At 62.3% G+C, this 27,792-nt stretch overlaps 1 protein-coding gene across 3 annotated transcripts; it reads left to right on the top strand.

Annotated features, from left to right (window-relative positions):
- DPEP1 (dipeptidase 1 (renal)) lies at positions 1,789-26,359 on the top strand. Of its 3 annotated transcripts, none has more exons than XM_021093525.1 (11): positions 1,789-1,928; positions 21,375-21,533; positions 24,086-24,218; positions 24,427-24,559; positions 24,686-24,836; positions 24,933-25,002; positions 25,211-25,387; positions 25,496-25,580; positions 25,654-25,729; positions 25,862-25,997; positions 26,076-26,359. In XM_021093525.1, the coding sequence occupies exons 2-11, from the start codon at positions 21,430-21,432 to the stop codon at positions 26,238-26,240; spliced, it is 1,230 nt and encodes a 409-aa protein (XP_020949184.1). In that variant the 5' UTR covers positions 1,789-1,928; positions 21,375-21,429; the 3' UTR covers positions 26,241-26,359.

Genomic DNA, 27,792 nt, shown 5'->3' with positions numbered 1-27,792 from the left:
CCTTTTAGATTCCACGTATAATTGGGATCCGTGAGACCAGAGAGTCTTTTTCTGTCTGGCTTATTTCACGAGTGTGATGCCTTCCAGGTTCATCCACGTGCTGGAAATGTCAGGGTTCCCTCCTTTTTATGGGTGAGTAATATTCCTCCGGGTGACAACCTCTTTATCCATCGTCACTCAGTGGACCCTTAGGTTGCTTGGCTACTACGGCTACTGCTGCTGTGACCGTGGGGTGTGGCTGTCCCTTCCAGTGTGATTTCGTTTCCATTGTAAATACCAAGAAGTGGGATTGCTGGGTCATATGGTAATTTTTTTTTTTTTGGTCTTTTTTTGCTGTTTCTTGGGCCGCTCCCACGGCATATGGAGGTTCCCAGGCTAAGGGTTGAATCAGAGCTGGAGGCACCGGCCTACACCAGAGCCACAGCAACGCAGGATCCAAGCCACGTCTGCAACCTACACCACAGCTCACGGCAACGCTGGATCCTCAATCCACTGAGCAAGGGCAGGGATAGAACCCGCAACCTCATGGTTCCCAGTAGGATTCGCTAACCACTGCGCCACGACGGGAACTCCTTTTTTTTTTTTTTTTTAATGGTAATTTTTGATTTCTTTTTTTTTGGTCACACTCTCGCCCAGATCCTTAACTCCCTCTGCCTCCAAGGAACTCCCAGATTTTAGAGAATTTGGGCATAGATCCTGTTTATTTCTAAAACTAAAAAGCTTTGAAAACTGAGTCTTAATTGTTGCACTAAAACTCACTAGATTAGAAAAACCTGGCCTGAAGTGTTGCGAAGCTATTTATACCAATTTCTGTCCCATTTGGAGTGAATACTCTAATGTCTTGAGGCAGAAGCAGGCGTTGGGTCCTGCCTGGAGGCTGCTGGCCCTGCCCTCGGGTGGGTGTTGACGCGTCTGGGGAAACATGCACCAGCTCCTGAAATCAGCGATCCCCCAATTCCTCGACACGCTGGTTTTCAGGAGCGCGGGGTGCGGGGTTCTGACCACGAGAGGTCAGCCTTGTGAAGCAATTTAAAACATGTGGTCGCGCCTAACGCAATTCGGTGTGTGTGCAAGCGGTGTTGGACAAGCTCCGGGAGGGTTCGGGCTCCGGCTGCACAAGCCTCCTTTGCTGCATGTATAAAGTTCTGTTTGTTCTGTGAGACAATGGCAAGAGCTAAAAAGAAAGTGGAATAGATTGAATGTATTAATACGATGAAAATCATTTGTGGAGAGTTCCCGTTGTGGCTCAGTGGTTAACGAACCCGCCTAGGAACCATGTGGTTGTGGGTTTGATCCCTGGCCTCGCTCCGTGGGTTAAGGATCCAGCGTTGCCGTGGGCTGTGGTGTCAGTCGCAGACACGGCTCGGATCTGGCGTGGGTGTGGCTGCGGCTGTGGTGTAGGCCAGCGGCTCTGGCTCCAATTGGACCCCTAGCCTGGGAACCTCCACATGCTGCATGTGTGGCCCCCAAAAGACAAAAGACAACAGCAATAAAAAATGTATGAGCTTGTCTAGATTTATAAATACAATCAAATGTGAATCAGAGACTTTGAAAGTGATGAATAAACAAAATACTGAACTTCGCAGGCTAAATGTAAAGGGACTGGGATTAAAGGTTAATAACACAAACTAATTTTATTAAACTGCAAATGCTGTGAGCCACACGGAGCCACTCGCAAAGCCCCTGCCCAGCAAATCTCACAGCTGACGTCAATTTTGGGATCTGGACCCACCCCCTTCCCCAGGGCTGGTGCTTCAGGCCTTACTGCCCTGATAATGAGCTGGCAGCCGAGGCTGGGCTCCTGCACGGCAGCTGCCCTGTCTGCTGGGAGCCGCGGACCGACAGAGACCCCAGCCTCTGCGGCGGCCGCTCGGAGGCCGTGCCCTTGGCGGAACTCCTGCAGCGCAGCGCCTTGGCCTTGGCTGGAGGTGGGTGGCGAGCGGGCCAGGCCATGGGGGTCCTGGCAGTGTGTTGTGTGGGGCGGGGCGGGCAGGGGAGCATCTGCTGGGAGGAGCCCCCCCTTCTGTCATCGGGTGACAAGGGACGGGGCCGGGCGGTGGCTTCCGCTGTTCTGGGCTCACCTTCCTGGCTGTTCCTGAACCCTACGCACCTCGCGAGCTGGCACGACACCTCCCCTGGCCTCGCGGCGCCTGTGTCGAGGCCTAGGGAAGGTGGGTGCCGCCCGGGGCCCCTATCCTCCCCCCGTCTGTGCAGTGCGCGTCTGGGCACAGGGAGGCCGTGCGCGTCCTGCGTGAAGGGCTGAGTCTAGGGGGTGGCGGCCCAAAGGCAAACCTGCGGAAGTTGTAGACACGGCCCGGGGCGGCTGGCAGTGGGGTGCGGGCCCTTCCAGGGCCGCAGACAGGACTTCTCCTGAAGTGCAGAGACTCGCAGCACCTCTGACTTGGGGCGCTGACCTGGTGACGCCGGAGGTGGGAGGCCCGCTCATGGCTGCTGGGTGGCTCCCTGGCCGCAGACACCCAGGGCCGCCGTCCCAGGAGAGAGTGCGATGCAGGAGCCACAGCAGAAGGGGGCACTCCCCGCGCCTGCAGGGCCGTGGTGGCCTGTCCCAGCCGGGGACTGAGGATGGGGTGGGGACTTCTCAGGGTGTCCCGTGCAGACGGAACGGCCCCCACAGGTACCACCCCTACCCCTGGCCCACGAGACCCTCCCAGCTGGACGTGGTGAAGGTGGGAAGGTGCCCTCAGCAGGGACGGGGGCCTGCAGGTCAGCGCCGCCCCTGCCGCCTCAACTTTGGCCTGGGACCCAGCGTGGGAAGCCGGCCCGGCCCGGACTCTGACCTGCAGAACTGGGCTCTTGCATCTGGGGTGGTTTTTCGGTGGTGAGAGAAAACTCTCGAACGGCCCTGACCACCATCTGGGTTTTTGATTCCTGTGAATGTGAGACGAGTTCAAAATGAAATCCAAATTCATGGCTGGGGGCTCTGCTGAGGGGCTGGGGCGGCCGGCCCTCCGGGCAGCTTCCGCTCCAGTCGCGGTACGACGTGGTTACGACGGGCACGGTGGGGGTCCTGTTGACGAATGTTCGGCTGCCTCTGCGCACCGACGCCAAACAAACGTGGAGTTGAGGGAGCGGAAGAAGTGGCTTGAATTGCCAGCGAAGAGGGAGCACGCGGGCTTGTGCTCAAGCTCGGTGCCCCCCTGGAGGGGGGCGAGGAGGCTTCCAGTGTCCGGGGAGCAGGGCGTGCTCAGCTCGTGGATGTTTCCCGATGGGTGGGTGCTGAGGTCACTGGGCGTCGGCGTCATCAGCCTTCTGGTTCCGGCCAGTCTGGGGTCCACCTGCAGGTGGGCAGCATCCAGTGGACTTCTTGCACCCGCTGGGGCTTCGGCGCCTGCAAAACGGCTCCTAGGACGCGGCTCCGAATATCATCTGCCGTCTTGCAGGAGGACCTGAAGGTCCTGGGCTTTGCTGAACGGCTGGACTATTACTTCTGTTGTCCTTTTTCTCTGCTTTTTTTTTTTTCCACTTCCCTGATTAAACTGGTTCTTTGACTAAAGCTTGTCTATAAATAGAAAGAGCAGGTGGAGGACACAAGTGGGGTCTCTCTGGGAGGCCTCTCAGGGTGCTGCTGGGTTACACCCTCAGCCCCAGAAACCCCGAAGCCACGGTGGGGGTGGGGTAGCGGCCTTGGGACATTGGCCCGTGTCCCCACTGACCAGGCAGAAACCTCCAGACCACACGCTGCACCACCCCACTTCCACCTCACCCAGCCGCCGGCGCCACCCCGGGGCCTGGTCACCCCCTCGCTTCTGCTGGCCACGTGGCCCACATCTAACGGGGGTTGGACGCGCAGGGAAGGCCCGCCCGTCGCCATCGGCCAGCAGTGGTGGGGCCTTGGGAGCGTGTGCACTCGTGTGTGTGAGCTGCCACACCTGTGCTGGGTGAGTGTGAGCAGGTCAGCACCCAGCAAGGGCCGAGCCTGCAGTGCTCAGGGAGGGGTGGCTGTGAACTCCGGGCCAGGCCACCAGGCGTCTGGAACATGGGGTGCGGGCTGTTCCAGGCCCTGGGACAGTCTGTGGGTGTGGCTTGGGATGAGCAGGACCGGTCCCATGACAGTCCCAAGGTCCATGGAGCAAGGCCACGGGAGCAAGAGCCTCTTCCCCGCCAAGGGGGAGGAGTGAGGCTTGAGCTGTTTGTGCTCAATGCTGCCCACACCCCCAACGCAATACAGTTGTGCCAATCAAAAGGATTTAATGAACATTTATTAAAAGTATTTGTGGAGTTCCCGTCGTGGTGCAGTGGAAATGAATCCGACTAGGAACCATGAGGTTGTGGGTTCGGTCCCTGGCCTCTTTCAGTGGGGTAAGGATCCCGCTGTGAGCTGTGGTGTAGGTCGCAGACGCGGCTCGGATCTGGTGTTGCTGTGGCTCTGGTGTAGGCTCGCAGCTGTAGCTCCGATTGGATCCTTAGCTGGGGGACCTCCGTGTGCCGTGAGTGCGTCCCTAAAAAAGGCAAAAAAACCCAAACCACAGCAAAAACTTCTTTGCTTGGCCCAGTAGGGGAGTGAGTGGTGATGAGACAGCCCTTTCCAGTCCTGACGCTTCCCCCCCACCCCTGGCCTGAACATCCCACCATAAAGCTCTGGGCGTATGCACGTTCCTCCCTGGGACCCCTGAAAACCTGCTCGGTAGCTCTGGGAGGAGACGGAACCCCAGGGCACCACCCTAGCCCCCACTCCCACCGGCCCTCCTGGCTCTCCCTGGCTGCCAGCCCTGGAGGACGACGGCCTGCTCAGGTTGGCCCAGGAGAGCCCCAAACTGGAAACGTCAGGGCTTGCAGCCAGGGAGCTGGCATTGGGCTGCGTTTGGGGTCAGATGGGGTCTCCCCATGCCCCTCCCTGGCCCCCGTGCACCCTCTGCACTGGAGCGGGGGAAGGACAGAGCCCGGCCCCGCCGGTGGGACGAACAGACACCGCGGCCCCACCTTGGGATGGTTCGCAAGGGCCCCTCTGGGTCCACGGCATGGCTTTCCGTCGCCAGAGTGCCGCTGGGCGCATGGAGCCGGCTTTCCTGCTGGTCGGGAGCACGGCCGTCTCTTGGTTGTTCTGAAACCAGACTTCCCGCTCATGGAGAAGGCACGTTCGTCGTGAGCAGTGAGCACAGTAACGCCCCCACGTGCACAAATCGGGGAGCCACAGCAGGGTGTGCCCAGAGCACCCCACGGGGGGCCTCATGCCCCTGCACGCCCCCTCCCTTTGAGCGCAGGTCCCCTTGTCCCCCAGCAGGTGCCTCTTCCCCGCGGGCTGCACCTGCTGCGCGTTGGTGGAGGCAGCGCCATCCCCATTTCCTAATCGCTGCAGAGACGACCTCAGCTCTTAGATCCCGTTGTCTGGGTGGACTCGGTGCCGTGGGCCTGTGGCAGGGACACTGGGGGCTCGCGTTCCCAGGGCATGGCTGTTCGCCCCGAAGGCGGTTGCAATTCCAGCCGGGCTCGGGGGTTTGCCCGGCAGTGGGCGGAAAGCAGCCATGGCCCCCTGGTCGAAGCTGCCTTCCTCTCCTTCCGCCGTTTCTGCTCATCGAAAGTTCCCCTCTTTGCCTGTCATTCTGCCACACGGCCTGCGCGGCGGTCTTCTCTCAGTGTCACTGGTCCCAGACCCGCCCCTGGGCTGCGCGGGCTGTGCCTCGTCACTGCTCTAGTCCTGTCTGCCCTCCTTTCCTTGGACGAGACGCTGCTCTGCATGGGGTTCGGGGAACGTGGCCGGAGTCCAGCCAGACCGTCCATCATTCTACCCTTGTCTCCCCTGGTGGCCGCCGTTCTGTGTAGTGACCCTTCTTGTGTGGTCTGAGCTGGCGCCACACCACCCAGCGTCTCATACCGTCCTTCACCTTGGGCCTTTGGTGGACAGCAGACCGCCTGTTTGCCACGGGTATTCTCCCACGTGGCAAGGTGGGAGACCGAAGCTGTTAGCCATCCATGTGCTATCTGTTCTGGGCTGCATTCTTCATGCCTGGCCTAGACGGAGGGTTGTGAACGAGACAGATGCTGCCCCTGCCCCTGGGTGCCCCTGGGAGTGAGGGTCAGGGCAAGTGGCCAACGCTCATCCAGGAGTGTGGGGGCACGTCAGGGCCTATGAGGTGCGAAGAAGGTATTGAACTCGCGCTAATGGTAGCAGCAAGGAAGGCTTCCTGGAGGCGGTGGCCTCTAACTAAGTCTGGGGGGATGAGCAGAGTCAGAGCCCACCAGGCAACGAGGTGAGGAGAACCCGCTGAGGAGCTTTGGCTGGACGGAGGGCCTCTTTCACACCGGAGGAGCGTCCACTGTCCTGGGCCCTGGGACTCAAGGCATCAGGCCACCGCCCAGGCTTTCCCTCCAGCTGGCCACCCCTGCGGCGGGGCCACTGCTGAGCTGGAATGGCTTGGTAGCTTGCCCTGTGCGCGTCTGACTGCCCAGCCCGGGGCCAGCCCACTGATGATGCTGAAAAGTACTGAGCTGCCTGGGCAGCCAAGGTGACTGCCTGTTGGTCTCTTGCTGAGCCCTGGCCTGGAGCCTGGGGTTTGATCCCTGGGCTCGTGGGCATGCCTCCAGAGGCGTGACCAGGGTGGATGCACTGTTGCTCCTGTCCCCAGGCCTCGCTCCCTGACCAGACCCCAGTCGGGCTCCTTGGAGCCCCTCACCCATGGCCCCACCATGAAGTTTTCTGTTTTGTTTTTTTCTTTTTTGGCACCTGCGTGGACCAGCCTGATGGGGGATTTCAGTTCCCAGGCCAGGGCTTGAACCTGGGCTGCAGCAGTGAAAGCGCCAGGTCCTACCCCCCAGACCACTTCCGGCCTGTGACGTCTCAGACACACACTGACTCTGCTGCTTCAGCTCAAGCCACATCCCTACAGTACCTGCCAGAGAAACTGACCCTTCGTCCCAGCCACCCCTGGGGAGGCCAAGGGTTTTACCTAGAAAAGCAGGCCTTTATCCTCCTGTTATAGCAAACCAGAACCAGGGCCCCTCCTGCTTTTCTTTTTTCTTTTTTCTGTCTTTTTAGGGCCATACCCGTGCCATATGGAGGTTCCCAGGCTAGGGATCGAATCAGAGCTGTAGCTGCCGGCCTACGCCACACCCAAAGCAACACAGGATCTGAGCCGCATGTGCAACCTGCACCACAGCTCATGGCAACACCGGATCCTTAATCCACTGAGCAAGGCCAGGGATTGAACCTGCAGCCTCAAGGATGCTAGTCAGATTTGTTAACCACTAAGCCATGATGGGAACTCATGAACGTAGTAACTTTTTTAAAAAATGAAAGTATAGGGAGTTCCCGTTGTGGCTCAGTGGTTAGCGAATCCGACTAGGAACCATGAGGTTGCGGGTTCGGTCCCTGCCCTTGCTCAGTGGGTTAACGATCCGGTGTTGCCATGAGCTGTGGTGTAGGCTGCAGACGCGGCTCGGATCCCGCGTTGCTGTGGCTCTGGCGTAGGCCGGCGGCTACGGCTCCAATTGGACCCCTGGCCTGGGAACCTCCATATGCCGCAGGAGCGGCCCAAGAAAATGGCAAAAAGACAAAAATAAATAAATAAAAAATAAAAATGAAATCATAATTTTTTTTTTGTCTTTTTGCTATTTCTTGGGCCACACCCTCAGCATATGGAGGTTCCCAGGCTAGGGGTCCAATTGGAGCTGTAGCCACCGGCCTACGCCAGAGCCACAGCAACGCGGGATCCGAGCCGCGTCTGCAACCTACACCACAGCTCACAGCAACGCCGGATCGTTAACCCACTGAGCAAGGGGAGGGCTCGAACCCGCAACCTCATGGTTCCTAGTCGGATTCGTTAACCACTGCGCCACGACGGGAACTCCTGAAATCATGTTTTAATTAAAAAAAAATTTTAAAGTGTAGTTGATCATGTGGTAACTTTCTAATAACATTTTTTGGTCACACACTTAAGCTAGAACAGGGATCTACAGCTTTGGGTTAAAGGCAGAGGTTTGCCTCTCAACAGTAAAGCTCTCAGTTTCCATATATTCAGTGGTTTCCGCACGGAAAGAAACTGATGGCAAGACTTGTTTATTTAGGAGGCCCCGTCGTGGCTCCGTGGTTAAGGAATCTGACTAGCACCCGGGAGGCTGCGGGTTCGATCCCTGGCCTTGCTCAGTGGGTTCAGGACCTGGCGGTGCCTGCTGCCGACCTCTGAGGCCCATGTTCGGGCGCCTTCCCGCTTCTTGACAATCTGTACTTGGCCGCCCGCTCTCAGCAGGCTCAGCCCTCTCGCAGGACCCTCTTCTGCAGCCCTAGATTCCATGGGACTGAAGCCTGATCTCGCTTCCGCTCGTGTCCTGGCGCCTCCGATTCAATCCGGCCTTTTCACTTAAATCGGGCCTGGAGGCAGGAGTTCCAGCTCATGCACACCCTCATTTTCCCTGTGGTGACAACAGAGAGCCAGCACCTGGCCGTGCCTCTGTCACTAACCAGCGCTGGGATGAGCACAGGTGCCAAGCGCCTGGTGGAGCCGGTACCCACAGACCCCTCTCCTTCACGGGACGGCAGCCTCATCCTCAGGGGTCCTGCCTGGGAGCAGAGGAATCTGGGAACAAAAGGCAAAGAAAGAGAAAGTCGGGGGAGAGGGCAAGGCGATCTCCCCATCCTCCACCCTGGCTGCAAAGCCTCCCCCAAGACGGGTGACGGTCAGAGAGAGAAGTCCTGTCACCTGCGCCCCCCACCCGGGCTTGTCCACAGGTCGCTTGGCAGAGCCCAGCTCAGGTGGGGACCGGACTGCTCAGCCCCTCCCCGTGTCTCCTTTGCCTTTTTCCTCGGAGCTGAAACATGCCTGTCAGGTCATCCGAGGAGCATGCCAGGAGCTTCCTGGCTCTGGCGTGTCATGGCCTATGAGGCTCTCCTCCACCGAGCATGTGGCCTGTGGCCATGTCTGTCGTGGCAGCAGCTCCACCTGCTTGTCCCCAGGTGACATCAGGGTGCACAGCCCCCTCGGCGGGTCACCAGCATGGCAGCCCCAAAGGGACAGGTCCCAGGTCTGAGCCTGTCCAGCTGGGCAGCCTCCGCAGGCCACGTAGTGCCTGTGGAGCCACCTGTGAAATGGGACTCTAAACCCCTGCAGTGAGGCCAAGGTGGACCCCAAAGAGACGTTCTCTGGGATCGGCGACTGAGACCCTGTTTAGAAAAGTGCAGATGTGACCAGGCTCAGGCAAGTCTGGGTGCCACCTGGCTGGCAAGGCAGGGAGGGAGCAGGTGACAGGGCCAGCCGTGCGACCTGTGCGCTGATGGACCTGCAGGGCAGCCCTGGGCAGGGCCCAAGGCCACAGCTGCTCTGGCTCCCGTGGCCCTTTTCCCAGGTGCCTTGGTGATAACCCCCACGGGGCCGTGGCCTCCGAGTCTGTGCTCTTCCTTGTCCAGACTGCAAAGTGCACTCTGGCCCGGTCGCCACCTCGGGTGCACTCACCTTCAGGTTTTCTCGGACTAAGACCAGCCTTTAGAGCCGCACTCGCGGCATATGTAGGCTCCCAGGCTAGGGGTCGGATTGGAGCTGTAGCTGCCAGTTTGTGCCAGAGCCACAGCAGCAGGGGATCCAAGCTGCCTCTGTGACCTACACCACAGCTCACGGCAATGCCGGATCCTTAACCCATGGAGCGAGGCCAGGGATCGAACCCGCAACCTCATGGATCCCAGTTGGGTTTGTTAACCACTGCACCACGACGGGAACTCCTGCAGCTCACCTTCTTGATCCACCCCTCTGTCGAAGGACTTTCGGGTTGTCTCTGTATCTTGGCTGTTGAGAATAGTGCTGCTGTGAACAAAGGGGTGCGTGTATTTTTTGGAATTTTTAAGGTTTCTTTCTGGGTCTATGCCTAGGAGCGGATTGCTGAATCATATGGTAGTTGTACTTCTGGATTTTGTTTGTTCTTTTTTGGCCCCACCCGTAACGTATGGAAGTTCCAGGGTCAGGGATCAAACCTGAGTCGGGGGTCGAACCCGCATCCTCATGGATGCCAGTCGGGTTCTTTAACCCCTGAGCCACGGCAGGAACTCCCCTACGTCTGGTTTTGATGGAACCTCACACTGTTGCCTTGGCGGCTGCACCAGTGGCCTTTTCTTTCTCCCAGCATCGTGTTGGCAGCTTCGTCGTGGTCCAGTGTATGTCGGCGTCCCGTTTTTCCATGGCTGGCCCTTCTCCACTGACCGGACGGACCCGCTGGATTTGTCCCACCACCAGTTGATGGCTGTTTGTGTCATTTCCACATTTGCCTGGTGTGACTCACGCGGCGGTGAACATGTGTGTACAGGTTTCTGGGTGGCGGTTTATACCATTGGCCTAAAGGTTGAATTGCTGTCACGATTAGAATGTGTAATGAAAAGGACAAAGGAGGCAGAGTTCCCGTCGTGGCTCAGCGGTTAACGAATCTGACTGGGAACCATGAGGTTGCTGGTTCGATCCCTGGCCTCGCTCAGTGGGTTAAGGATCCGGTGTTGCCGTGAGCTATGGTGTAGGGCGCAGCCGAGGCTCGGATCCTGTGTTGGCTGTGGCCAGCAGCTACAGCTCTGATTCGACCCCTCACCTGGGAACCTCCATGTGCCACGGGTATGGCCGTAAAAAGACTAAAGACAAACAAAGAAACCAACCGAAGGAGGCATGCGTGTGCCTGCCTGGAGCAGTCGCTAGGATTGCCATCAAAAAGCCAGACGAGGCAGATGGCACCAGGGCCCACGCCTCTGTGCTGCCCGCTGGAATCTGGGAGGTAGTAAAGAAACTTCTACCCTGGGAAGAGTGCCGGAGGCCGAGGGGTGAGGGGCGAGCTTCCTGGCGGGACAGCCCGCCCCTCCCCCCACCCCCTCTCCGACCCGCTCCTCCCCTCCCCCGCCCCCTCCTCCCCAGAGTCCGAGAACCTGGGCTTCTTGAGGCGGAAATGGGGCATTTTCACCTTCTCGGCATTCCCCTGGCCCGGGAGGAAAGACAGGTGGCTGGGGTGGGGCCAGCACCGCTGTGACGTGCTGGTGAGCGAGGTCGCCCAGGCCAGGAGAGGCCAGCCGCCGTGCCGCCAAGGCCACAGTGAGTGGGCCGGGGTCCGTGGGCTGTGGGGCGGGCGGGAGGTGCCGTCTGGAGGGGAGGTGGCTGGAGCCCCGCTCAGCAGGGCACAGCCGGGACCAGCTGGGCGTGCAGAGGTGGAGGGAGAGCTCAGAGCACCCCTGGCTGCCCGGGGCCCCGAGGGGCCTTCCTGACCCTGGCCGTCGAGCCAGCAGCTCTCTGCTGACCTGAGGTCAAGGTCCGGCCCACTGAGGCTGCCCGCAGCTTCCTGCTCCTTCATCTCTGAGTCCTCGGCCTAGAGCTGGCCTCCCTCCCCACCTGCCTGTCAAGGGTCGGTTGGCATGTCCCCTCCTCCAGGACGCCTGCCGGTTCTGGAGTTCTGCCTGGCTGCCCTGCCCCTGCCGGCCCCCTACCACAAGGAATAGACCCGTTGACGGAATGAATGCGTGAAGGAGAATCTGAGTTTGGCAGGAGCGCGTCTTGGGCGGCTGACAAGGGCCTTTCTGCGTCTCCCTGAGAGCTCAGCCTGTTCTCTGCTCTTGGCTGCGGGGGGTCACTTTGCAACAGTATCGCCGGGCTAGCTTTGTGTCTCATGATGCCACGATGCTTGCTCACTTCCTTTCCCCTTTTAACTACGTGGGTCATGGGTGGAAGCCCCGGGCGTAGCCCGCTGCTGGTCTCGGGGAGAGCAGTGCGCTGTGGACCACTGCCTGGCCCAGCCCGCCTTCCTCTTGAGCCAGTTTGGGGCTCAAATTCTATTTTACACCATGTGAAGCCGTGATGGAAAGCTTAGCCGTCTCATAGGGAGCCCGACCGCTTTTCCTCACTGTCCCCTCTCTGCTGTGACACTGCCCTCACGGCCCCTGGGAGGGAGAGGTTTAAGGCTCTGTGTGCCAGGCGGAGGGTCCTCAGGGGAGGGTCTCGGACCTTCTAGGAGGAGGCACCGGGCTTATCGGGGGTCGAGCTCGAGCGGGTTGGGGAGCCTGCCTGGTCGGCTTGGGAACTCTCTATTTTTACCTCATAGAGCTGTTTTCACGGGCGGGGCTGTGGTCCAGTCTCCTGGCAGAGTCAGTGTCTCCCATTGACCTGTGTCCACACCCAGGGAAGTGGCAGTTGGGTATCATAGCCTGGGGAGGCGTCTGGTGCCCTGAGCATGCAAATGTCTCCTCAGGCGTGGCCCCGTCTGATTCTCCTGAGTTACCGAGGCTCTGACCTGGGCGTGCGTCCGCCCCTCTGCAATAAGCACGCTGAGGGGCCAGGACAATGTCCCTTCCCCACCCGGGGGCTGCGGTGGGGGTGCGTTGGCTGCAGTGCCCGTCGGGGACGGTCTCCCGGGGACAGTCCCATGAGGCAGCCACAGAGGGTGGCCTCAGATGGCAGAACCCAAGGTGCCTGGCATCCATGGCCCCCCTTCTGGCCCCACGCTGTCCTGGGGCTTCAATGCAGGAGGATGCGGATGTGGCAGCCAGAGCTCGTGTCCATGTTCTGAGCCATACAGCCCGGCTCTGTGCAGCCCGTGCCTCCATCTCTAGAGCCGGGACAGGGCGGGCAGCACGTGCATGGCCCTCGGACCCTCAGCCTGGCCGGGCACCGCTCCGCAGGAGTGACCTCGGGGGCTCCCTCAGGACCCCAACTGGCCACCAGGGGGCGGCAGCGGCCAGGTCCCCTGTGGCTTGCAGCTCAGCAGGTGGGCCAGAGGACCACAGGTCGCCCAGGGGGACTCAAGCCCTGGCCTCGCCCCTGTGGGTCCACTGGCCTCAGGCAGAGCCGGGCTCCAGGCCCACTTGACGCACAGGACAGAGGGGCCCCACAGGCAGCACTTAAGAACCCTAGCATTTCACCTAAGTGGCTCTTTCAAATCGGGACTGTCCCCACGCTGGGCACCGTTGCCTCTTCTACAGTTCTGGGGCCCAGGCTGCCCTTGCCCCCCCCCAGCCTAGGGACCACCCTGCCCCGCCCTGGTACAGGGGCTGTAAACAGAGAGGTGCCAGGACCGCGGGCATCCGGTTTACGACCGGGTGGCTGGCCAGGCCTTCAGACCAGCCCCACTGCTCAGAGGAGGCCAGAGTCGCCTGCACCCTCGCCTGGCTGGTCTTGGAATTGGCCATGAGGCCCCAGGAGCAGGACTGAGGGCAGCCTCTCAACTCCCTGCCATCTCCTTTGTGCAAGTGCGCGTCCACTAGCCAAATGGGAGACCTGGCATCACGGCGGCTCTGATCCCCAAGGCCAGCCTGGAGGTGGGGGCAGCTGGAGGCCCCTCCGCCCCGTGCCCGCCATATCTTTGCGGCACATTCACTGTGGGTCTGGTCGGTTCGCGTAGCTGAGGTCCCAGTGGGACGAGACAAGCAAAGGCTGGTGAGGACCCAAGGACAGAGCCCCGGGGCACGAGTTCCGGGGACACGCATGGTCGTGCCACCACATTTCCTTACAGACACGGCAGAGACAAGGCGAAGAACCTCAGGACGTGACAGCAGAGTGTCACACCCCACACGTCTGGCCGTGAGCCTCTTGGCCACCATCTGAGCCCAGTGGCCCTTGACCGGCAGTGGCTCCACGAGCTGGACCATGCATGTGCCAGTGAGGCGGGGGCCAGGGCCCCTCAGCTCCAGAAGGAAGGGACGCTGGCTGTGGAGATGCGCGCCCTTTGACCCCAGGCCTTTTGAGGAACCCTCTCCGTGGGGCGCCGTCCACTGGACCTCACTCTCGAGCTGGCTCCCCTGGCAAATCTCTGCCATCTGAACAGTGCCCTTGCTCACCCTGACCAGGCATGGCTTCTCTCTGGGGCTTTCAGGGCAGGCACGTCTTCCAGGGTCCCAGATGCCAAGGAGCAGGGCGCCAAGACAGAGGGTGGCGCTGAGGGCTGAGCCCACCCCCACCCCAGGCCCTGGCTCTGCGACCTGGGTGGGCCCAGCTGTGCATCCCCTCCCTGGGTGGGGACGGGTGGCCAGCTGCCCACCAGACAGTGCCCCCACCCTGAGACTCCTGAAAGCAATTAGTGAGGCCAGCCCCCAGCCGGGCAGGTCTCACGCAGGCGTTGCCCTGGTTCCACGAGTCCCGAGTCTCTGCCAGAGGACATTTCAATCCCCGCTGCATCCGACCCTCCTGCAGGGGGAACGTTGCACACATGGGAGCAGGCCCCACGTGGCGGGGGGGTGGGGGGCATAGCCCAGGAGGCGCCCCAGTGCAGGGCTGACGGGCCCCTCGACCCCAGGGAACAGGGGTGGTGGCAGCTTCGGGACCAGAAAAAACATGTGGTGGGTTCCCCTGGCCTTCGCTGCCAGACTGGCTGCTGCCTGGTGGCCGCCCAGTGTCCTCCGTGCCTGCCTGGAATCCCACCTCAGCCCCCCGCCTGGGAGAACCCCACCTTGCTGTCTGGGGACCTCGATACCCTGCTCCCCAGCCTGCCCTGTCCCACCTGCCCAGCCTGGGGGTCAGAGGGCACCTGAGGCCTGGGTGGCATCAAGCCCTCTGTGCCTGTTGTACAGGCCCCAGGCCGTCGCTTTTGTGCAGGAGGCTGGCTGCAGAGCTGGGGACGGGACTGCTGTAAAAACGGAAACAGCCCCCAGACCTCGTGACCGGAGTGGAGCTGGGCTGCTGCGCCCGCCGTGCCATGGCCCCTGGGGAGTCTGGAGCCCAGGCGTGGCCGAGGGCCAGAGCTCTCTGAGCCTCCTGTCCCCTCCCACCACCACCTGGGTGGGGGAGTGCCTGTCTGTGCACCCGTTAGCGGGCACTTGCTCTATGCTCACTGGGCCTTCAAGTTGGAACTGCGGAGAGACAAGGTCAGGTGCCCAGCAGGCTAGTGCCTCGCGGGCTGGGGGGCTGGGTTCAGGGGTTCTTGGGATGGACTGGGGCCAGGGCCTCGTGGGAGCATCTTGGGGACCCCTGAAGGAGGGGACCTGTGGCTGTGTGGGCAGGGGGGTCTGAGTGCAGGGTGCTGGGGGCAGCATGTAGTGAACACGGAGGGGCCGGGGGGGAGGCCACCCAGCTGTGGGACCCTCCCAGGCAGGTGCTGGGTGCAGAGTGTCACCCATGAGGACCCTGGGCTGAGGATTTGGGGGCAGAAATCCAGGTGGTAGCCTGGTCTAGAGCTGCCTGTGTGCCCAGGGCCCCCCACGGACACATTCCCCCCCCCCGGAGCTCCTCCCTCCAGGTCCAGAGGGGGCCGCAGGCCCGGCTCCGGGGGCGGGGGGCGGTCTTGGGGCTGAGGGCAGAGTGTGGGGGCCAGGCTGGCACAATTACACAATGGCAAGCGGACTTAAGGCTAAGCACGCTTGTGACAAGTGTGGGTGTGCTGTGAGAGGACAGGCATGGTGACAGTAAGTGTGTGTGTGTGTGGTCTCCTCTGTGTGTGTGTCTGAGTGTGTGTGTGTGGTCGCCTCTGTGTTCTTGTGTCTGAGTGAGTGTGTGTGTACTTACACTCGTGTCCTTAGCCGTGTGCCTGTATGTGCACGTCTACATGTCTGAGTGCACGTGTGCTCATTTTGTGTTCAAGTCCACATGTGTGTGCTTTTACCAACACATACTGGTGTCTACACACCCTGGTCTGGGGTGTGTCCGCTTCTCGCCTGCGGTGGCCAGCGTGTGGGCCGAGGTGCGTGTGTCTGCCTGTGTCCCCTTGTGCTCACGGGGACGAGGTCTGTGGCCTGCGGCATCTTCGCCCACACAGCTCGTGTGTGTGCATCCGTGACTTGCACGTGGAGGTGTGTGTGTAGCTGTGCTCACACGTCACGACGCGCGTGTTTGCTCAGATGCCGTGACCCTTGGGTCTCTGAGGGACAGGGGACGGTTGATTGGGACCTGCTGGGGGCTGGTTGGCCCCGCCCATGTGAGGCGGGGTGCAGCTGATGGGGGGCGGTCTCTCTGGATGGAGTGCGGTTTGGGGGGCGGTTCCGGCAGCCCACTGGGCCCCGACGCTCCCTGGACCTGGAGCCGCTGCTGCGTGTTGTCCCGGGCACGTCTCTGTGTGGCGCCAGCTGAAGTCTTGCAGCACCGCCAAGCCTCCGTATGTTATTTCCGCTGTGTTTCTCTGTTTATGGGAAGTGACGTTGATGTTTCCAATTAACATTCTCATTGTTTTATTTAAAGAAGAAATGGTAACGATTTAAAGCAAACGATCTAGTGGCTGGGAGTTCCCCTTGGGGCGCAGCAGAAACGAATCTGACTAGGAACCATGGGGTTGCGGGTTCGGTCCCTGGCCTCGCCCAGTGGGTTGGGGATCCAGTGTCGCCGTGGGCTGTAGTGTAGGTTGTAGACGCGGCTTGGATCTGGTGTTGGTGTCGTTACGGCATAGGCTGGCAGCAACAACTCCGATTAGACCCCTAGCCCGGGAGCCTCTATGTGCCGCAGGTGCCCTAAAAAGACAGAAGACAAAAACAAAGCTACCCAGTGGCTGCCCTGCAAACTCAGTGGGCGGCAGGCCTTGGCTTCTGTGGACACGGGCCAGCAGCCCGAGGGCCCTTCAGGACGCTGCATGGGCAAAGGCACCCGTGACTGTCCGTGGGAGAGGGGCCAGCACGCGGTCCCTGGAACTCGCCTGCTCAGCCACTTCTGGCACCACTCACATCTCCTGGGGCTGGTGGGCCCGCTGGAAGCCAGAGGGGGCAGAGCTGGGCTGCAATGTCCAGGACCCAGAGCAGGTGGCCGCACAGAATCACGCCTGCTGCCTTCTCTGCATCCCCTGGGTGGACATGTGGAGTGGGAGGCGCTGGTGCCACCAGCTCCCGCAAATGCAGTCAGCTTGCCGCAGGGAGTTTGAGCCCGAGGTGCCTGGCTCTGAAGTTTTGCTCTTGACAGAGCACTCGTCCCACCTCCTGAAGGTGACTCTGCAGTCCAGGCCCCGGCCCCACCCGACAGGTCCATGCGAGGGACCAGCAACCAGCACAAGAGGAGGAGCAGGAAGCAGGAAGAGCTGCAGGTCAGAGGCTCGGCCTGAGACTGACAGTTCCTCGCCGCCGTGGGTGGAGGTCGGCAAAGGACCGCACCTCAGAGGAAGGAACGCATCGTCTGAGGCGGGTTGCAGCCCATTCCTGGGCGGGAGCGCCGGGGAGCAAGAGGCCCAGCTGGCATCGGGGCTGCAGACAGCCGACGAGCCAGGGCCCACGTGCACGGCTGGGCGACCCCGGTCTGCCCACGGCCCGCCTGGTCCTGGGGGAAGAACCCCCGAGAGCCTTCCCTGAAAGTATGTTTCCGAGGACCAGGGCAGCCGCTGGAGGTGCCCAGGTCACATTCCGACACCAACGGGCGGCTTCGGGACAGCCCCGCGTGCCCGTTTCCACAAAGCTTGGAGCTGAGAGGCTGCCCTTCTCAGTGCAGCACGGCCAGCGTCGCTTCTGCCGCTTCACCATGAAATACGAAGGGACGAGGCCGGCCGTGCAGCAGAACGTCCAGATAAACAACAGGAGGAAGGGTCCAGGGGAACCATCAGCATCCGGTAAATAGGAGACAGCAAAAGAAAACCAAACTGCCCACTGTCACCAGGCAACGTTGCTTCCATAACGCGAACGAAGCGCCACGGAAGAGAAGCCCCGGGAGCAGCAGAAACGCAAGGGGTCCTCCCGGGAGAGGAAGGGTGTCATTCCCGCAAGGGAACGTGAGATAAAAGCGCGGGGATTCGGAATTAAGGAAATTCGTAGAATACATCAAAGAACAGCAGTTCCCCCCTGTTCACTAATTGTGATGACGGAAATGCCTAAAATAAAAGCACAGAGAACCCGAAACAGGAGAGGAAAGCTCGGCGTCCAGAGGAGCCCTGTGCGAGGAGGCGGACCAAGCAGGGAGGAGGCCGAGCGGGGCGTCAGGACGCGGAGGCGGGGAGCGCCCGCCCCGGGGAGCGTGCCGGCGGAGCGGCTGGAAAGAAAGCAGTTTCCGGAGTTCCTGTCGCAGCAGTGGTAAGGAACCCGACTAGGATCCATGAGGACGTGGGTTTGATCCCAGGCCTCGCTCCGTGGGTTAAGGATCTGGCGTTGCCGTGAGCTGTGGTGGAGGTCACAGATGTGGCTCAGATGCCGTGTGGCTGTGGCTGTGGTGGAGGCCTGCAGCGACAGCTCCGATGAGACCCCTAGCCTGGGAACCTCCATATGCCTCGGGTGCGGCCCTTAAAAAAAAAAATGATAAAAGGCAAAAAAAAAAAAAAAAGATGAGGGCAGAATCATGTCCCTTGCAAATGCTCCAGGACGTCTCTGCCCCCACGCTGGGTGGACCGACTGCAACAAAAAAAAGCACGCCGGGGCCTCGGACCGAAGCTGGCTGCAGACCAGAGAGCCAAAGCCAGAGCCGTGAACAGAGGCCCAGCGCCCACAGGTCTGTGGGGCCGTGGCCACGGCCCCTGGAGGAGGCAGAAGGGCAGGCAGAGAGCCTGGGGGAGACTGGGCTTCCATGCAGGGCGGCCGGCCGACCCCGCCAGAGCTGAGCGGTTCTGTGTACAGATACAGGCAGGGGACCCCAGGCCCCCAGCCAGACCGCAGGCTTGGAGGGAGGCTGTGGGTGCACAGTCCAGCCCTCCTGGGCGTACCCTACAGCCATCCGCCTGGCACCGCGTCACGACTGAGCAAGGGTGCACCCTGCCGTTCCAAGGGTGGAACCCGGGGCCTTGAACTTCTCCCCTGAGAGGCTCTGAAGGAAGCGCGGCCACGCTCCAGCGTAGCTCCTGGGCATGGTGTCCCCTGCGGCCGGCGTGCGAGGAGCACCTGCGGCTGAACTCGGGGAACCGGCTGTGACTGAGACCAGAGCCCTGTGGAAACGTGGCAGAGCTGGGCGGGGAGAGGTCAGGACCCTGCCCTTGGCTTCACCTGAAACTTTCCTATTTCATTTTTTGTGGATTTTGGGGGCGCAGGACATTTTTTATGTTAAAAAAAAATGCATTGAAATACTAGGTATCTGCGTGACTAATGTCCCCGGGGGCCCGGTCTTAAATCTGCTCCCGAGGCCCGGGCCTGGCTCCCCAGGCTTGTCCAGCCAGCTCGGCTGTGGCTCCAGAGGCGGGAGATGGGGAACAGGCCCCTGAGAGGGGGTCCGCCAGTGCGGCGCAGAGGTGACAGCGAGGGGCCCGCCCCTCAGTCAGAGAGCTGCAGTGGAAGCCCCTCCCCGCTGGAACTGGGCTCCGGGCGCTCCCTGCCCATCCTCCCGGTTAATGAATAAAAAATTACACAGCCTTAACCAGAACACTTAAAAATTTGTAAACAAATGAATTCTGCATTTCGAATGAAGCTCAGAATCAAGTGTCCCGAAGATTTAAAAACACAAAACAGGAGTCAGCTGGAGAAGGGCAGCAGGTAAAGCGGGAGCTCAGAGGCCCAGGGGCCGTGCATGCAGGAGGCCAGGACGGCGGGGTCCCGCCACCGTGCCGGAGGGGGCGTCAGCCACCAGAGCAGAGACACGTCTGCACACAAGGCGCCACCGTTCCTGGGAAAATGGCCCAAGAAAGAGCCGGAGACACGTGCGTGTCAGGACGGTCACCTGCCGAGAGGAGGAGAGCGCGCAGCTGGGACCCAGGGAGACGCGCGTGCTGTGCTGTGGGCTCTGTCTGCGAAGAGAAAGGCAGGCTTACCTGCTCCTCCAAAACGCTGTCCTCGTGGCTTAAACGGTCCTATTTAAAGAGAGACACAGAGTTCCCGTCGTGGTGCAGCAGAAACAAATCTGACGAGTATCCATGAGGACACAGGTTCAATCCCTGGCCTCGCTCCGTGGGTTAAGGATGCGGTGTGGCCGTGAGCTGTGGTGTAGGTTGCAAATGCGGCTCAGATAGATCTGGCGTGGCTGTGGCTCTGGCTGTGATGTAGGCCCCCAGCTGTAGCTCCGATTTCACCCCTAGACTGGGAACCTCCATATGCCACAGGTGCAGCCCTGAAAAGGGGCGAAAAAAAAAAAAAGAAAAAAACCCAACTGTGAAACCAAAAGTATAAGGGAAAAACGTTGAAAATAGAGAAAAATGGAGCAGGCCGGCGATGATGGGGGAATGTGAGTTAGCAGCCACGCCTCCCTGGGTCAGTTCTGGGGAGAGAAGCCGAGGCAGAGAGGGAGCTCCCCGTGGAAGAGGTGTTGCCCCACGAAGAGTCCCCTGGTCCCCAGGGGTGAGGACACGGAGCAGGGAGGACAGGCGAGGTGCTGGGGCCCTGGGGCAGCTCCACGCGGGGGCACAGCACTCCCTGTCCCGGCGTCATGTGGGTCCAGTCCTGGGCTGGCTCGGAGGATCCAGGCCGAGAGCAAGGACCAGTGGGGAGGAGGGGGCCCAGGAACCTCTCCCGGGGGTGGGGGGAGGAGGAGGAGGGAGGCGGGGCCCAGGACACACAGCTAGAGACGCCAGAGCCAGGCCCTGGACGTGACCTCCTCCCCGGGCTGGAGAGGACCCAGAGCTAGCTGAGGCTGTCTTTGGGGCCAGTGGGACTTGGAGGGCACCTGCCTGGCACCTGGTCTCCTGGGCTCCACGGGGCAGGTCTACGTACGGTCCAAAGGCACCCAGGGATGGAAGCGCCAGGGAGCCTAGCGGGAGGCGAGGGAGGGTCCACACAGCCCAGCAGCCCCGAGGCCCCAGTGTGGGCTGGGGTCATCCGCCGGGACCCCCGGCGCTGGTCCACGTCTGGGACCAGCACTCGAGATGTGTTCGTCCTGGCACTGCCTGGACAGCCTGTTCTCAGAACCTCTCTGGAGACCTGAGTAGGTGACAAGGTGCAAAGGAAACATAGACACCCCAGGCTTCTGACCCCAAACCCCGGTGTCCAACCTGCTTGGTCAGGAGCCTGCAGCCAGAGTGGGCGGCATCACTGTGACGCCGAGAGCTCCAGGCGCCCCCAGCACTGGGCTGGGGCTGTGCTCCGTCTTCCATGGAAAATAACAAAACTACAGGCAAACAGAGGGGCTCAGTATCGACAAACTGTTGAGTTTTATTTTTTGGCCTTTTTAGGGTAGTTCCCAGGCTAGGGGTCTACGCCACAGCCACAGCAGTGCCAGATCTGAGCCGTGTCTGTGACCCTCACCACAGCTCATGGCAACATCAGGTCCCTAAACCACCGAGCGAGGCCGGGGATGGAACCCCCATCCTCATGGATACAAGACAGGCTCATTACCGCTGAGCCACAGTGGGAACTCTGCAATATTGAGTCTTGTTTGCAGACCGCAGACATCGTGTCTTGGGGGTGCCACACAGCCACTGTCCCTGAGCTATCCTCTTGTACGACCTCACCCTCTCGCTTGGGCGCCAGGGTACCAGCCCCGCCCCTGTGCAGAACTGCCTTAACGAGCCCCGGCCTGGCCCGGACAGTGACGCCCAGCCACGGGGTCTAGGAACTCCCATCCACCCACCCTCGCGGGGAATGTGCTGATGACAGACAAATGGGACCGCTCCTGGCAACGGGCACCTGGACCAAAGGGCTCTGCCTGCCTCCTGGCACACAGGCCGGCCAGACAGACGTGAGGAGCGGCTGGGCAGCGGGTCCCCGGGAGTCGTGCCATGTGGACCAGCTGGTGGCTCTGGCCCCTGGTGGCCGTCTGCGCTGCGGACCAATTCCGGGACCTGGCGGTGAGGATTATGCAGGACACGCCTGTCATTGATGGGTAAGAGCCACTCCTGTGATAGCGCCCGGCTCTGGCTCCTGAGCTGAGCCAGCAGGTGCTCTGCAGTGACTCAGTTTCTCCTGCTGCAGTGTGGCTTTTGCCCTTTGCTGGCCCTGCTTTCTTCATGGGGTCTCTTGGGGCCCCAGAGGCTTGAGCAGAGGAGCAGGAGGGAGGCCCTGGGACACCCCACAGCCTGGCCCCCTTGGATCCCAGCTCCGAGTGGTGCTGGGGCCAGGCACCGCGGAGCCTGGCGGGGTCCTGCCGCTGAGGCCTCAGCTCCTTCTTTGAGGCCCGGGTGAGGGTGGCACTGTCCCCTCGGCCTCTTGACCCTCCTTCCTGAGGCCTCTTGTCCACCCCCTGGGGTGACCCCACAGGCCAGTGCCCAGCTAGATGTCACCAAGGCAGCTCAGGCCGCAGTGCCCCAGACCAAGCCCCTAGGTGTCCACTCCCACGGTCCCCTTCCAGCCAAGACCCTGGCGACTCTTCTCACTCTGTCCTTGATGTCAGCTAACCTGCTGCTCCTGTGCCCCCCCACCCCTCCCGCACGGGGTGGTGGCTGCCCCTCCTTGCGCTTGGCCAGAGGTCAGGTCTCAGCCCTGCAGCCCAAGGGAGACCCAAGGCCAGCTCCTGCCCTTCCGGCTCAAGCTCCCCAGGCCTCGGCTCCCACAGAGTCCTCCCCTGGGCCCCCGAGACCCCTCACTGACCCCACACCTAGTGTCCAGCTCCTGTGCTCAGCTCCCCGGGCTTGCTCGAGCCCTGGGCACGAGCACCCTGCACACACACTCCAGCTTCCTGCTCTTCCCGCCGGGGCGTCCAACCCATCGGAGCAGCACACGCTGGGGCGGTTTAGGAGCTTACACGCCTCTGGGCTTGGCTCAATCAGAGCCCTACCCGAAAAGCAGAGAAAACGGGGGTCCTGTCATGGGGGCCGCCGGCCCTCCCTCAGCCCCGGTCTCCCCCCTACCACCTCCTTCCTGGAGCCCCTCTTCCTGCTCTCGTCTCACCTACCTCTGAGGAGCCCTGCGGGCTGCGTCTCCTGACAGGCAGGGCCCACCGCCCTTGGCTCCTGCTGTGGCAGGAGGGGCCTGGGCCAGGCCAGCAAGGGCAGTCAGAGATGCCACAGCATGAGGCAGGGTGGTGGTTCTTTCACTCCAGGGGACTAGGGCAGCTGGGCACAGGGCAAGGGGCCAGAATATAGGTGCTGGATGCTGTCCAGAGGCTCATGTGAGAGGTAAGATGGCTCCAAGAGCCCAGCAAGCCAGGAAGGCTCCGGAAACAGGGATTCGGACATCTTGGAAGCTAAGGTTGACAGGATTAAAACTAGTTAGCGCTGGCTACTCCTGCAGGTGACAGACCCAGGTAAGCAGCTCCAATCACAGAGAAGTCCAGAGGGAGTCCTGGCATGGCATTCCATGAGGCTGTAGCCACCAGCCCCACAGCTACCTCATGGTTTAATAGGGCTGTCCCTGCTCCAGCCATCACATGTGCATGTCGCACTGGCCTAAGTGTGTGCGTGGCTGCCGTTTCTAGCACCGTCCAGCAGTCAGAATCCTCCTTTCTGTTGTTTGAGTTGGATGGCAGGGCCCTCTGTCACTGCCCAGGCCGCTGCCCAGGGCACACGGATGAGAGCCGACTTGCCAGGTCTATCAGAAGGTGGTGTTGCCCATAGGGCGGAGGTGGCCGCTGTCCCTCACCTCAGGTTCAGACAGAGGGTGGAGAGGCTGCGGGAGGAGGAAGAACAAACTGGAGGCAGCGGGGGTGGGGCTGGATTTCTCAGGGGAGCAAAGTCCTGGCCAGCCCTGGTCCGGGGACAGCGTGTCACCCCGCAGCGAGGCCATGGCCTCACTTCCCTGGGCTCACCTGCTTCTCAACCAGCAAAGCTTTGCGGCGCAGGGGGGCTCCACGACCTGGGCATCCCAGTGTTAAGGTTGACAGTGACCGCCCCCCACCCCCCCACCGCCAAAGCCCTGCCCCTGGGGCTCCTGGGAAAACCTCAGCCGCAGAGACGGGGCTTCCTGGCGGAGGTGTGGGCGTGTTCTTGGGAAGAGAGGCAGCAGAGGGCCTGGGGGGCGCCTTGCTCCCATGGTGGCCCTGGAGGATGAGGGGGCAAAGCCAGGTCCCCAAGGGCAGGCCACCCCCATGCGGTCCTGCCCTCGCCCTGCCCTCGCCCTGGCCCTGCGAGGGCGGATTTCACCTGGAACTCAGGGTGTGACCCAGGCCCTACACCCCCAGTCCGCCAGCCTCATTGGTGGCGCTTCTTTCATTTCCCACCTTCCCCTGACCCCAAGCCCGGAAGAAGCCCCCCTCCCTCTTTCTCAGCAAAAGCTCTGGGAGGTGGGGCCTCCATGCAAGGCTCAGCTCAGTTACCTGGCTGGGGTGGGGCACAGATGGGACCTCACCTGTGCTGTGGTTAGTCACCCTATCACCCTCGTAGTCCTTGGCCCATGAGAAGCGGGGGGACAAGAGGCGACTGGCCGGGGTGGCAGCTTGGCGGGCCCGGGTCCAAGTGGCTGTCCTGACCTGCCTCTGGCCCCTCCTTCCGGCCCCTCCAGGCACAATGACCTGCCTTGGCAGCTGCTGAATCTGTTCAACAATCAGCTTCAGGACCCGGGGGCCAACCTCTCCAGCCTGGCCCACACGCACACCAACATCCCCAAGCTGAAGGCTGGCTTTGTGGGCGGCCAGGTGGGTCTGGCCGTGCGTTGCCTGCGGGGAGCCCTTGGCTCCTGGCTGACCCGCCGCCCCTCCCTGGGGGCAGGGTACCTCCCTTGGCCCTTAGAGGGGACTCTGCTAGCCCCCCAGGCTGTGGGAGGGAAGCCAGAGGCCCATGTGCACGTGGGGGGGGGCCTGGCCCTGCACCTCGGCTCCCAGCCCCGCCCCGTCATGCCCCCAGTTCTGGTCCGCGTACGTGCCCTGCGACACCCAGAACAGAGACGCCGTGAAGAGGACCCTGGAGCAGATCGACGTCATCCAGCGCATGTGCCAGGCGTATCCCGAGACCTTCGCCTGCGTCACCAGCAGCACAGGTGCGTCCTGGCTCCCGGCCCTCCTGGGTGGAGCCCGCAGGGGCCACCGTGCTGCCTGTGGCTCTCGCGTGGCCCCTCGACCCCTGGACTCCTGGGTTCCGCTCCCCAGCCGGGCTCTCCTTGCAGGCATCCGGCAGGCCTTCCAGGAGGGCAAGGTGGCCAGCCTGGTGGGCGTGGAGGGTGGCCACTCCATCGACAGCAGCCTGGGCGTCCTGCGGGCCCTCTACCACCTGGGCATGCGGTACATGACCCTCACCCACAGCTGCAACACGCCCTGGTGAGCGGCCGGGGCGCCGGCAGGAGGGTCTCAGGGCGCGTCCTGGAGGGGGGTGGGCTGGGACAACCCCTGGGCGCCCGCTCTCTGCTCTCCCAGGGCTGACAACTGGCTGGTGGACACGGGCGATGACAAGGCCCAGAGCCAAGGCCTGTCGCACTTTGGGCAGGTGAGTGGGGGCGGGGCGCTGTCACCCTCGGGGCTGGGCTGTGTGCCTGGTCTCCTGCCCTGGGACCCGGTCTTCGGAGGGCTCCCACGTTCCAGCCACCGAGGCGCTGGCTCACAGCGGGCCCAGCCGGTGCGCGTCCCGGGCCTGGGCCTCGGGGGCCGCGAACCCCAGGGTGCCCGCCAGGTCCCCTGAGCCCCGTCCCCTGCAGAGCGTCGTGAAGGAGATGAACCGGCTGGGCGTCATGATCGACTTGGCCCACGTGTCCGTGGCCACCATGAGGGCTGCTCTGAAGCTGTCCCAGGCCCCCGTCATCTTCAGCCACTCCTCGGCCTACAGTCTGTGCCCGCACCGGCGCAACGTGCCGGATGACGTGCTCCAGCTGGTGGTGAGCGGCGGGGGAGGGGGCGCCCCCGGCCGCTCCTGGGGGGACAGGGCTCAGGGCCCCGGGCGGCCTGGCTGCCCCGACCGCAGCTGCGCCCTCTCTCCCGAGCAGAAGGAGACGGGCAGCCTCGTGATGGTCAATTTCTACAACGACTACGTTTCCTGCTCGGCCAAGGCCAACTTGTCCCAAGTGGCAGGTGCGTGGGTGTGAGCGGCTGCGGTGCCGGGCGGGGGCCTCCGGCGGGAGCCGCATGTGCTGTCTCGCCGCAGATCACCTGGACCACATCAAGAAGGTGGCGGGAGCTGCGGCCGTGGGCTTCGGTGGGGACTACGATGGTGTGTCCAGGTAAGGCCCGCGTCCTGTGACCGCTGTCCATGTGTCATGAGGGGCTGGAGACAGGGTGGCCCTGGCGACTCCAGGGCTCAGGCCCCAGGCCCCGCCCTGAGCTGAGAGCCCGCCCTGCCCACCGCGTCTCAGGGTCCCCTTGGGCCTGGAGGACGTGTCCAAGTACCCAGACCTGGTGGCCGAGCTGCTCAGGAGGCAGTGGACGGAGGCCGAGGTCAGGGGCGCCCTGGCCGACAACCTGCTGAGGGTCTTCGAGGCAGTGGAGCAGGTGAGAGGGGCCTGCCCCCCACCCCCCAGCCCCCTGCTCCCTCCCCAGGGCGGGCAGCCAACCCCCGTCTGTCCACAGGCCAGCAATCACGCTCAGGTTCCAGGGGAGGAGCCCATCCCGCTGGGCCAGCTGGAGGCTTCCTGCCGGACGAACTACGGCTACTCAGCCGCCCCCAGCCTCCACCTCCCGCCGGGCTCGCTGCTGGCCTCCCTCGTGCCCCTGCTCCTCCTCAGTCTTCCGTGACTCCCCCGGGGACCAGCTGACACGCACTGTGCAGGCGTAGACTGGTCTGCCCTGAGCAGGGCCCCGGCTCCGGGAGGCGCCCTGGGACCCTCAATAAAGGTACCGACACTTCGAGTCTCGAGGGCCGTGTGTCATCAGCTCCTGGGCCCCCGGGGTGGGGGGGGCGGCGCCCGGCTGGATACCAGGCGGAGGAGTGCCTGAATCTTGAAGGTCAGGCCGGAGGGCTTGGGGTCTGAGAGACCTTGCGTGGACCTCACTGGTCAGTCTTTAAACACACACAGTCCAGCTGCCGCGGCCGCCTCCCAACACGCACCTGCACAGGGCACGGGTGTCCACAGACGCACACGCATGCGCCCACGCTCGTGGGTGCCCACAGCCCACCCCTTGGCCCAGCCTCTCTTGGTCAACAGGAAAGTAAATCCTGGAGCGGCGGGGGGGCAGGGAGGGTGGAGGGCCCACCCCTTCAGGGGCCCCTCACGGGCTGGGAATGCGCCACACAAGTGCCAGGACCCTGTGGGGCGGTGCTTCTCCCAAGGCCGCTCTTTCTCCCCTGGTTTTGGTGGATGCGTCGAGAGGAATAAGCTAGGGGTGGCTGGGAGCTCCCATGTGGCTCAGTGGGTTAAGGAGCCGGCGGTGTCACTACAGGGGCTTGGGTCAAAGCTGTGGTGCAGGGGGTAAACTAAACCAAAGCCAGCGGGTGACAGGCCACCAGGCAGGAACCCCTCACGTCCCTGCTGGCCCCCTTCCAGGCCAGAGCCCCTGGGGACGGTGCTGTGAATACCACTTTCCTCAGAAGCTTCTGTGAGGAAGTGTGACTCCCCAGCCACGGGGGACACCAGAGGCGGCCACCGGGAGGACAGGAGAGCCCCCCTCCCCGCCGCCGATGCCTCTGGAGGCCCTGCCTGAGCCTGGGGGACGGGCGGGGTGCCGTCTGCTGCTGCTCATCGGCACCCTCTCCAAGCAGGTCTACAGTGACCAGCAGGCACCCAGTGGGTCCTTGCTGACCACTCAGGATCAGCTTAATGCTAGGGGAGAAAAAGGCAAGTCCCGAGTCGGCCGGATCCTGGCCACCACCGCCAGCCCGCCACTGCTGGCTTTTCTGGGGCTGCAGGCGGCTGAGCGCCACCCCAGTGGGCTGGCTGCAGGCGGGAATGCCTACTTTGGCTAACTGGGCACTCTTTGCCCACAAGAAAGGAACACGTTACCATTCATCTGAAATCACCCAGACCACACGAGCACCGCCAGCGGCCACACAAGTGCTGTCCTGGGATCCGGTCTGGGGTCCTGCTCACCCCATGCCCCCCTCTGAGTGGCAGCCACTGAGGCCTTTCCTGTGGGTCCTGGTGACGGGCTCCACGGGGGTGAGCACCACATTGCAGCGCCCCCGCCCCCGGCAGCCCCCACAACAGTGCTTCTGTGACCGGGTGCCAAGGAGCCCCAGGCCCTGTTCCTAGGCAGGCACGCCTGGAGCCGGGACGGGGAGGGCCGGGTCCTCGTTGTGGTCACGCTGGCCGGCGGCTGGGGGCGGGGGCCGGGCCGGGGCTGTGGCGCT

Source organism: Sus scrofa, chromosome 6 (genome assembly GCF_000003025.6).
Source record: "Sus scrofa isolate TJ Tabasco breed Duroc chromosome 6, Sscrofa11.1, whole genome shotgun sequence".
In the NCBI taxonomy this organism is placed as follows: domain Eukaryota; kingdom Metazoa; phylum Chordata; class Mammalia; order Artiodactyla; family Suidae; genus Sus; species Sus scrofa.
Note: the sequence above shows the minus strand (reverse complement) of the source record. Positions and strands in the feature narration are given on the sequence as shown.